The following is a 12,281-nucleotide window of genomic DNA, read 5'->3' as shown; positions in this document are numbered from 1 at the left end:
TGTCAGCTGGGAGGATCTTTTCCGCTTTTTTTTTTTTAATCTAAAAAGCAGAAGTGTAGTTTCAAGTCTTTCATCTGTCATCCCTAGTTCCATGTCTCCCTAAAGGCGTTTGGAAGACCACTCCCTGGTTCTGAACCTCCCATAGCCCACTCCCTGCAACTAAAGAGACTCAGGTGGTAGACTCATAAAAGAGGGAAATGGGGGAGTGAGGGGAACTCAAGAAAGAAGAAAGAGAAACGGGTTTTAAAAAAATAGGCTTGGAGTGACAAAAAGGAAGAAGGAGGGGGAGGTAGGAGCAGATGGTGCCTGAAAGTGCAGAGCTGTGTCCTGGAGAACCCGCTGGCTTGTCCTCGGTCCTGGACCTCACTGCGTCTTGGGAACTCTGGAGAAAGGCAGTACAAATACAACACTGCTGCAATCCAGACAGAGCCTCAGCTATCCTACAACCTCACCTCTGCGAAATAATGACCATGCAACAAACGTAATGTTGGGCTGTTCTGCCTCTGTTTCCCCTGCCTGGCTCTAATGAATGAGGATGCAGCTCAAAGCACGGGACTGGGAAGCCAAAGGGACACCCAGCGAGGTGGGGTGACTGGTCCTGGAATAACCAGGATTAAATCTGGGTGTCAGGAGAACGTCAGTGGCCCTCTGGGCTTAGTTCTCTGTGTAGGAGGTCCTGGCACACAATGCCTGAGAGTTAGCCATCAAGCCACCATGTAATGTGGCCAGCACAGGCAGCTCACTACCCCACAAGGCAACCTGATCCTTTCCCGTGAGGTTCAGATTATTAGAAATTTGTTCCTTATACTGTGCGGCCCTGTAATGTCCAATCCTGGGCCTTGGCTCTGCCCTCTGAAGCCACCCAGGGTAGGTATAAATGATCACTTCCTAAGAGAATCTCCCCAATATTTGAATATGATAAGCGTATTTTCTTATAACTTCTCTCTTTCAGAACACACATATTCTGTTTTTCTGGTTTTGAACTTTTACACATAACTGACAAGGATTCAAAGAACAGCTTTAAACAACTGGTCCAAAGATGGCAGTCTGCCGGTCCTTACCGATTGAGGAAGGCATTTCCAAAGCGACCAAGCTTTCGAAAGGGCTTTTTGGGGTCCACGACTAAAGCGTTCCCTGGGGTGTTGCCCTCGGTTTCCCCATACATCACAGCGATGAAGGAGTCGGTGGTGGGCTCTGGCCCAATCCTCATGCCTGGGAAGTCTTGCTCCAGTAAGTATCTGAGAGAGGGGGGAAAAGAAAGAAAACAAACTTAGCATGGTGTGACACAGCAGTGGGCTAAAAAGCTTGCTGGGGCCACTAACTTGGAACATAATCATTTAAAAACCCAGAATATAACCCCCAAGGAAAAACAGAATGATTGGCATTGTACTCTTTTGCAAACAATGAATTTTCAAAGTTTAAAATCTGCAGACCTACTTTCTCTCCAGTGTAAGGAGCCTCGTGAAAGAGGCAGATGTGCTGCAGACTTGCTGGGCTTCTCAAAGTGGACCTTAGCTCGGCACAGCAATTCCCGGTCAGGTTCCATTGGCACAATAGCTACTACTCCAGAGAAGAGGACCCAGTCAGCTCCTATGCATCCTGGAAGACCCTGCTCAGGTCCACCTCCTTTAGGGAAGTGTTCCTGTCCCTCGAGCATGTTGGGGTCACCTGCTCTGTGGGCCCTGGGCACCCTGCGCCTGCAGCCATCACTATGGATGCTGCACTTCTCTGTACGTGGGTCTTGAAGGCAAGCCCATGTCTATGGCCGGATGTATTAATATTAATACATTCCCAGCACCCAGCACCACGCCTGCCCACAGAGGGCACCCAATGCAGCAAATGAAATAAGGAACCACCTCCTTCCTGGTCCCTGGCAATCAATGTGGCCCCACATCCTCTCTTGAGCATTTTACAGCTCCCATGGGATCCTGGAGGTGGTAACCATGGAAGACAATCTCTAAAGAATTCAGTAGCAACCCAGAGGCTGATAAGAGGAGGGCTCGGATTAGGTATCCGGATTAGGTATCAGTCCTAGCTCTCTGTGCAAATTGGAAAAAGATGCCCCTTCCTTTAGGCAGACCCAGCCCTGCACCATGGCTCACAGCTTAGTGAGCAGAACTCTAAGCTGGATTTTACCCTCACATACGCTGTTGCCCAGGTGCCCGCATGCAGTTTAACCAGTATACTGCAGCCTTGGCAGATGCCATTGAGGGGTCTCCTTCAGGGGCTGAGGGGACAAACTGGTGTGTTACAGCAGCAGTCTCCAAACTTTTTGGCACCAGGAAGCAATTTTGTGGAAGACAATTTTTCCATGGAAGGTGGTGGGGAGAGGGGATGGTTTCGGGATGATTCAAGTGCATTACATTTATTGTACACTTTATTTCTATGATTAGTACATTAGCTGCACCTCAGATCATCAGGCATTAGATATTGGAGGCTGGGGATCCCTGTGCTAGAGTGACATGGCTGGGGTGGAGCAAGGGAGCCAGAGGTAGAATGATGGGGAAAGTGCGCTTTCTGTGGGAAATGGTTGTGTCCCAGCATGGTTCCTCCCCACCCCCACCAGCACGTCATTCAGTGGCAGCCATACAGAGCCCCTCCCTTCCTCCCCACCAAGACTTCCTTTCCATGATGGAGGAACACATTTAGGTGTGTTTATCATATATGGAATGGTGGGGGTAGGGGTGGGGACCACTCCCTCCTTCCTTTGCAACCAAGGAGAACATAAAGGAGGGAGGTTTTGGAATACTTTTTACTCATTATCAAGCAACAAGTAGAAACACAACACCTTCAGAGGACACTTGGCAGGGACAGTGAATGGGGACCAGGGATGGGGACAGTGAAAGAGAATCCCTGCTTGCGGTAACAGAGCTGTGTCCCTGCCCTGCAAGGGAGATGACCCTTCCCTCTGGGAGGAGGCTTAAGGGCAGAAACCTGTACAACATTTTCTAGCTCCCCATTCCTACAGCTCACAGTCTACTTGGTCCTAAATCATTTCGTTTCTAAAATGTCTTGATGGATCAAATTGAGGTCCAGAACCTGTGATTTTATCCCCAGGGATAGAGAGAAAGAAGGGAACTACCAAACATCCAACACCATCCTGCCATTTTTCTAAGAATAAGGAATTAATCACCCTTTAGACTCATGTGTTCTTTGTAAACAAAACTGAAATTGTTTAGCACTCTCATCAGGCTGTCCTTGAAATATTTCATTGATCAATTTTTTTAACATCATTCAAAGTTTCAACATTTCCATGAACTTGTGGAGCACCAGAATAGATACATCATTTAAATACACCCCTTAAATTTAGAATAAATGTGAAAAAAATCAGATAATAGCACCCAGCATTTATGAAGTACAGTCAACCCTTGAATAACATGGGTTTGAGCTGCACAGGTCCACTTACACATGGCTCTTTTTCAGTAGTAAATACTATAGTACTATAGTACATGAATGAGGAGATGAGGTTCAAACCCAGCAGCCTTGAAAGGAAAAATCTGAGCAGACCCTGGGGTGTGATGCACCGAAACAGGTTACCCATCCAGCCACACGCACGAGGCTGAAAAACTGTGACACTTTTTTTTTGGACACCTCAGAGGCATTCCCAACCTACAAATTTCAGGGGCTTTGTGGTGTTTTCTGCCATAGCAAGAATTCAAAGGAATAAGAGGCCACAGGAAGACTACAGAAAAGACTCTACCACAGCCCCCTGCATGGGCATCCTGTGCGCTGGGCTGGGTTTTGTCCCCAGTTCCACCTCGCTCTCCTTTTCCTGTGTTCTCAAAGAGGGCTGCCAGCTCTAGTGGTAACTGCTCTAGGAATCTCCAGCCAAATCATCAACGAAAAACAAGACAGACATTTGGATTCCAAGCAGCTGATAGAAGGGGTGGTGGGGAAGACAGGCAGGAGACCTGAATCACTTTGTCCCTGTCTGCTGAGGGCCATGGTTCAGCCTTGTCCAACTGGCTCCTGGCACCCTGCTCAGCCTATGTCAAGGAGTAGTTTTCATGCAAGGATATAGGTAGACAGTGTCTTTCTTCTTCCATTGCTGAGGTTTGACAATTTCTCTTTGACTTCATAGAAAAAATTGTTATTTGTGACACGGGGAAGAAAAACATCTTCAAGACAATAAAAAGTCCCTCAACATCCCCAAGCACCATCTTCTCAAAGATGGGCTTAAGAATAACTAAAAAATAAGCAAATAAACTAAAAAAGGCACATTATTCAATGACAGATATCCAAAATTCGAGCCCCAAACTCCATCTCCCCTGAGTATTCACCCATGCATTCTGTCTGGGTTTTGTCTGAAATACTTGGGCTTGGAATAGTGGAAAAGGCATTCATCATTTTGGTAAAAACACCTAATGTTTGAGAACTTGTTATGTACTAAAGTCTTTATATGAATGTAACCTTATTTCATCGTAAGTTCCTTATGGGGTAGGTACTATTTTTACGCCCCTCCCCCCATTTTACAGATGAGAAAACAAAGGCTCAAATAGATTTAATAGTTGATTAGAACCTAGGATTTCTTATTGGTCCTGTGAGAGCACTACCTGTCTTAAATCAGACTTCAGAGGCTAGAAGTCTCCAACAGGCGCATTTGTAGGTTCTGTGAATTATGATTCAAATACAAATACACAAATCTAAGACTTTTTAGTTGGTATTTAATCATTGAGTAAGCACTCCAAAAAGCAACAAGGCACATATATTTGGGGTGTTTTATGAACATTATTATTGATATTATTTACTTGCTTATTTGGCTACACCGGCTCTGAGTTGCAGCACATGGGTTCTAGTTCTCTGATCAGGGATTGAACCTGGGTCCCCTGAATTGGGAGCTCAGAGTCTTAGCCACTGGACCACCAAGGAAGTCCCATGAGCATTACATTTTCATTCTCAAGCCAAATTCTAGAGAAATGGCCTGTGTCATGCTAAACAAGATTTTAAAATGTTTGTGCATACATTGGCATCTGTGCAGAGAGTTTTGAGGCTCAATTCATTGCTGTGTCTGGGACATTTTTCAAAAGCACATTTAACTCCAACAATTGTTCCTTTCAGTATTACTAAGGTTTTAAACCATATATGAAGTACGGCTTTTGAGCTCAGCAGAGAAACAGTTTTATTTCCTGATTTCTAAATCCAGGTCTGTGAGTTAAAATGCATAACAATTTTTAACGTGTTGGAGGGTTTTACACAGTGTATTTTCTATTGATAATACCTGATCCACCATTTCACTAGGAGAGGGACTGAAAAGAAAAAGTTTGTTTTTCAACTTTGATTTGTCCTAAATCTAGAAATGATGCTTTTAAAGCAATTTCCTTTGTCTGTCTTCATTTTTAATACCAAGAAATGGAAATGGGAGAAGAATCAAACATTATCATAAAACTCTTATTAAAATGGTACAGAATATATAATCATTTCCTAGCAATGAGTTCCACCACCACCACTGCTTACAGATACCACCAAACAATGGATGAAATTACGTCGTACAGTTTATAAGGCAATTTACACATAGGCTTTATCACTTCACCCTCATTGTTGCTGCAGGAAGTATTTTTATCCCTAGCTTATAGAAGAAAAAAAACTGTGTTTATGACAAGCTAAGCAGCTTTCACAGAACATTAATATAGGATAATGATTAATTCTTAACATTTTGATATATTTCCATCCCATCATTTTCTGCAAGTATTATTTTTTCATTATAAAATTGAGATCAAAGCATTTAAACTTTGCATCTAGACTTTTCACCATTAGTTATTCCTCATGCCATTAAAAATTGGAAGAAAAAATTTTTAATGGCTGCATACTATTCTGAGGTGAGTATGTATCAATTTAGTTTGCCACTTCCTTAGAGTTGTGTATTGAAACAACTTCTTATTTCTTGCTATTATAAATAATGTTGATAGAAAACAAATTTACAGTTACCAAAAGGAAAGGGTAGGGGGGAGGGTAAATCAGGAGCTTGGGATTAACAGATACATATTGCTATATATAAATACATAAACAACAGGTGCTATGGTACACCACAGATAACTATAGTCAGTGGCGTATAAAAACATATAATGGAAAAGAATCTTAAAAAGAATTTGCGTGTGCACATATGCGTGTGCATGCGTGTGTGCACACACACACACACACACACACACACACATATACATAAGGTCTTCCCAGGTGGCTCAGTGGTCAAGAATCCTCCTGCCAATGCAGGAGATGCAGGTTTGATCCTCTGGTTGAGAAGATCCCCTAGAGAAGGAAATGGCAACTCACTTCAGTATTCTTGCCTGGAAATTTCCCTGGACAGAGAAGCCTGGAGGGCTGCAGACCACGGGGTCACAGAGAGTCAGATGCAACTGAACATGTACACATACACATACACATATAAATATATATGGGAATCACTGCTGTACAGTAGAAAGTAACACTACATTGTAACTTAACTATACTTCAAATAAATAAAGCTGAGATAAATATCTCTGGGCAAATATCCACTTAAAAATTTTGCTGTTGTTGTTCAGTTTCTAAGTCATGTCCAACTCTTTGCGGCCTCATGGACTATAGTATGTCAGACTTCCCAGTCCTTCACGATCTCCAGGAGTCTGCTCAAATTCAGGTCCATTGTATCAATGATGCCATCCAACTATCTCATCCTCTGTTGCCCCCTTCTTCTCCTGCCCTCAATCTTTCCCAACATTAGGGTCTTTCCCCAAAACAATTTTAGCCTATTTATTTATTTTTATTGACGTATAGCTGATTTACAACATTATATCAGTTTCACGTGTACAGCATAGTGACTTAGTATTTTTACATATTATACTTCATTAAGCTCAGTTCAGTCACTCAGTTGTGTCTGACTCTTTGCGACCCCATTGACTGCAGCACGCCAGGCTTCCCTGTCCATCACCAACTCCAAGAGCTTGCCCAAACTCGTGTCCATCGAGTTGGTGATGCCATCCAACCATCTCATCCTCTGTCATCCCTTTCTCCTTCTGCCTTCAATCTTTCCCAGCATCAGGGTTTTTTCCAGTGAGTCAGTTCTTCACATCAGGTGGCCAAAGTATTGGAGCTTCAGCTTCAGCACTTTCAACAAATATCCAGGACTGATTACCTTTAGGGTGGACTGGTTTGATCTCCTTGCAGTCCAAGGGACTCTCAAGAATCTTCTCCAACACCACAGTTCAAAACCATCAATTCTTCAGCGCCCAGCTTTTTTTTTTTATGGCCCTTAATACTTCATGAAAGGTTATTACAAGATAACTTTAAATATTTAATCTTCTTTGAGTTACTGAAAAACTAAGTCAGGCCAGACTTCACTTCCATTTTAAAACTCTATGTCTTCCTTAAGTGTGAAACCTAAGTTTTCATTTCATTTCTGTCTTTCCCTTAACTAAAGCATTGACATATTATTACCAAGACTGCTTGTTCAGATGACATCACCCTTGTAACTAATCTACCTACTAAGAGAGTGGAGCAAGAAACCGGAATGGCCTGTTGGACCAAGAATCTGGAATTTGCTAGGTAAAGCCTTTTACAACTCTATTTTCCCAGCTATGAGTGGAATTTAAATTCCTTGGGGTTGGGATGTGCTGAAAGCACACTGATATCTAGTCTATGCCATAATCTGGAACTATTCCTCTCCACCTTCCATGCTGCTCTGGAAGGAGGGTGGAAGAAAGGGAAAGGAAGGAAAGGAGAAAAAAGGGAAAGGAAGTCTACTGGAATCAAACATGCTTCCATGAGGAGGGCCCACATCTGCATCTACACTCCCTGTCAAGGGGATAACAGCCAACACATGCCAAGGAAAGGGAAGGCAAGCACCCAAACCAAAAACAGTCCTCACACCAAAAATATATTAAACCCACACAAGTTATGCAGGGATGCTCCCTCATATAAGTAGCCCTCCAAGACTACGGAAAATAACTGTTTCTCCTAAACTCATGGAGTAAGAGAAATATAAGCACACTGAAGAAGCAGAGGAACCACTCCCAGTTAATACATTACTGACCAGAGGATTTCTCCAGAAACTAATGCCTGTGACCAGTGATTTGTTATGTAAACACTGAAACATCTCTGGTCAATAATGTTCGGGTAACAAAACACATATTAGTATGTCTCTGGTCAATAAGTTTTTAAAGACCAGGAGAATTCCCCTGTAGGAACACACAATAAAACAGACTTCTTCAGTCTAGTAGACACTGGGTTCAAAAAAGAAATAATGAAAATACTTAAGGAATTAAGAAGAGCTATCTTCAAATTTCTTAAGGAATTAAGAAATGACGATTGCTGTAAAAAGGACCTAGAAACTACAAGGAGATGACAAGAAAAATTAGATAATTAATTTTCTGAGACAAAAGCTGAGCTAAAGGCACTGAGCAGCAGAATGAACAATGCAGAAGACCAAATAAGTGATCTGGAAGATAGAATAACAGAAATTACTCAATCAAAACAGCAGACAGAAAGCCAGATGAAAAAAAACTGAAAGCACTATAAGAGACCTATGGGATAACATAAAGGAGGCTAGTCTGCACATGATAGGAATTCAGAAGGAGAAGAAAGAGAAAGGGGGATTGCAAATGTATTTGAAGAAATCATGGCTGAAAACTTCCCAAACCTAAAGAAGGAAACAGATGTCCAGACACAGAAAGCACAGAGGTCCCAAACAAGACAAACCCAAACAGACCTACACTAAAACATATTATATTAACAATGGCAAAAATTAAAGATAGAGAATTCTAAAGGTAGCAAGAGAGAAAGAAAAGTTAATTACAAGGGAACCCCCATAAGGCTATCAGCCGATTTCTCTACAGAAACACTGCAGGCCAGAAAGTGGAAAAATATATTCAAAGTCTTGAAAGGGAAAAATCTGCAACCTAGACTACTCTACCCAGAAAGATTATAATTTAGAATAGGAGGAGAAATAAAGAATCTCCCAGACAAGCAAAAACTAAAAGAATACAGCAATATTAAACCTGTCCTGAAAGAAATATTGGAAGGTCTTCTCTAACCAGCAAAGAAGCAAAAAGATATAGGAAGGGGGAAATTACAATTGGAAAGTAAATCACTTAAATTAGCCAGTATTCAGATCAAAAAGAGAAAAAAAAAAACTATTTGTAGAAGCAATGATAAACACAAGTAATAGCAAAAAGATAAACATGAAGATGTAAAAAAGGGGATCAACATCATAAAATGTGGGGGAGCAGAGAAAGAGAAAACAGATTTTCTTTTTAGAACGTGTTTGAGCCTATATGACTATCAATCTAAAGCAAGCAGATATAGGAAAGGGTTAATATACTTGAAAAACAGGACAACCACAAATCAAAAATATAAGATAGATTCACAAAAACTAAAGAGAACAGAAGCATAAAAGGAAATCAAACCACAAAAAGAAAAAAAAAAGGAACAAAGAAGAAACAAAAAATCAACTGGAAAACAAGGTTTAAAAAGGAGAATAGTGTAACTCTACGGCTGATTCATATCAATGTATGACAAAACCCGCTGAAATGTTGTTAAGTAATTAGCCTCCAACTAATAAAAAAAAAAAAAAAGAAAAAAGAATGAGAATAAATACATATGCATCAAAAATTACCTTTAACGCCAATGAACTGAATGTTCCAATCAAAAGACATGGAATGGTAGACTAAATAAAAAACAAGGGCCTACAAACGCTGCCTACAAGAGACCCACCTTAGGACAAAGGACACACACAGATTTAAAGTGACAGGATGGAAAAAGAAATTTCATGCAAACAGAAATGACAAGAAAGCAGGAGTTACAATACTAATATCAGACAAAATACACTTTAAAGCAAAGACTATAAAGAAAGATAAAGAAAGACTATATAACAATAAAAAGATTAATACAAGAAGAGGATTTTACACTTATTAACATATATGCACCTAATATAGGAGCACCCAAATATATAAAACAAATAGTAACAGACACAAAGGGAGAAATTGATAAGAATACAATAATAGTAGACTTTAACACTCCACTCACATCAATGGACAGAACTTCTAGACAGAAAATCAATAAAGCAAAGAGATTCTAAGTGATACAGTAGAAGTTAGACTAAACATATTTTTAGGACATTATATCTCCCCTAAAACACAATACACATTCTTTTCAAGTGTACATGGAACATTCTTTAGGACTGACCACATATTAAGGCACAGAACTAACCACAAATAATTTAAGAGTACAGAAATGATTTCAAGCATCTTCTCTGATCACAACAATATGAACTAGAAATCAACTGCAGGAAAATGAGAAAAAAGCAATTACATGGAGACTAAACAACATGCTACTAAGAAAACAAGGTGTCAACAAAGAAATCAAAAAGGAAATTAAAAAATACCTTGAGACAAATGACAAAACACAGCTATACAAAATCAATGGGACGCTGCAAAAGCAGTTCTTAGAGAAAAGTTCATAGCAATATAGGCTTTCTTCAAAAAACAAGAAAAATCTCAAATAAACAACTTAACACTTTAAAAGAAACAAAGAACAAAACCTAAAGTCAGCAGAAGGAGGAAATAATAAACAATGGGGAGGAAAAAATAAAATAGAAATTAAAAAAAGAACAAAAAAATCAATAAATCAAAAAGGGTAAACAAAATTGACAAGTCTCTGGCCAGACTTACCAAGAAGAAGAGAGAGAGAACCCAAATAATATAAGAAACGAAAAAGGAGAAATCTTAACCAATACCACATAAATACAAAAAACATAAGAGAATACTATGAACAATTATACACCAACAAATTCGATAACCTAGAATGGACAACTTCATAGAAACATACAGCCCACCAAAACCCAATCAAGAAGAAACAGATAATTTAAATAGACCAAATAGATTCTAAAATAAACTCACTACAAAAGTCCAAGACCACATAGCTTCACAAGCGAGTTCTACCAAATAAACAAAGAAGAACTTATACTGATTCTTCTCAAGCTCTTCCAAAGACTGAAGACTAGAGAACACTCACAAAGACATTCTATGAAGCCATAACACTCTGATAGTAAAACCAGACAAGGATACCACCAAAAAAGAAAATTACAGGCCAAGGTCTTTGATGAACATAGATGTAAAAATTCTCAACAAAATACTAGCAAACTGAATCAACAACACATAAAAAATGGTCATACACCATAACCAAGTAGGATTCATCCCAAGTTCACAAGAATGGTTCAACATACAGAAATCAATCAATGTAATACATCACATTAATAAAAGTCAAAAACCACATGATCATCTCAATATATGCAGAAAAAGCATTTGACAAATTGTTTTTTGCAAATTCAACATCAATTTATGATAAAAACTCTCACCAAAGTGGGTAAAGAGGGGCTACACCTCAACATAATAAAACCCATTTTTGATAAACTTACAACCAATATGATATTCAATGATAACAAGCTAAGAACCTTTCCAATAAAATCTGGAACAAGGCAAGAATGCCCACTTTCATGTCTGTTCAACATAGAATTGGCAGTCCCAGCCACAGCAATCAGACAAGAAAAAGAAATAAAACACATCCAAATTGGAAGAGAAGAGGTAAAATTGTCACTATATGCAGATGACATGATATTATATATAGAAAGTCCTAAGGACTCCACACAAAAACTACTGCTCTAATAAATGAATTCAGCAAAGTAGCAGGATAAAAGATTAGCATTCAGAAATTGACTGCATTTCTTTACACTAACAATGAAATATCAGAAAGGAAGTATGCATACACACACACACACACACACACACACACATATACGCACCTAGGAATAAACCTGAATAAACAGGTAAAGAATTATATGTTGAGAACTATAAAACATTAATACAAGAAATTAAAAAGGATTCAAAGAAATGGAAAGATAGTATCATGCTCTTGGAAGAATTAGCATTGCTAAAATGGCCATATTACCCAAAGCAATCTACAGGTTTAACACAATCCATATCAAATTACTCATGAGATTTTTCATAGAACTAGAACAAATAATCCCCAAATTTATTTGTTGTTGTTTGGTTGCAAAGTTGTGTCCGACTCTTTTGTGACCCCATGGAGCCCACCAGGCTCCCCTGCCCACGGGATTTCCCAGGCAAAAATACTAGAGTGGGTTGCCATTTCTTTCTTCAGGGGATGTTCCTGACCCAGGGATTGAATCTGTGTCTCCTGCGTGGCAGGCAGATTCTTTACCACTGAGTCACCTGGGAAGCCCCCCATGGCACCATAAAAGACCCAGAATTGCCAACGCAATCCTGAGGGAACTCTCCCATATTTCAGACAATACT

General features: G+C 39.9%; 1 protein-coding gene across 1 annotated transcript in view; it reads right to left on the bottom strand.

Moving 5' to 3' along the window:
- Positions 1–12,281, bottom strand: part of EHD4 (EH domain containing 4) — an 84,412-nt gene that overhangs the window by 60,224 nt on the left and 11,907 nt on the right. Inside the window, exon 2 of the mRNA XM_043919147.1 lies at positions 1,062–1,238. Within this exon, the coding sequence (XP_043775082.1) occupies positions 1,062–1,238 (177 nt within the window). The remainder of the gene's footprint in view (positions 1–1,061; positions 1,239–12,281) is intronic.

Source organism: Cervus elaphus, chromosome 12 (assembly GCF_910594005.1).
Source record: "Cervus elaphus chromosome 12, mCerEla1.1, whole genome shotgun sequence".
Classification (NCBI taxonomy): Eukaryota; Metazoa; Chordata; class Mammalia; order Artiodactyla; family Cervidae; genus Cervus; species Cervus elaphus.
Note: the sequence above shows the minus strand (reverse complement) of the source record. Positions and strands in the feature narration are given on the sequence as shown.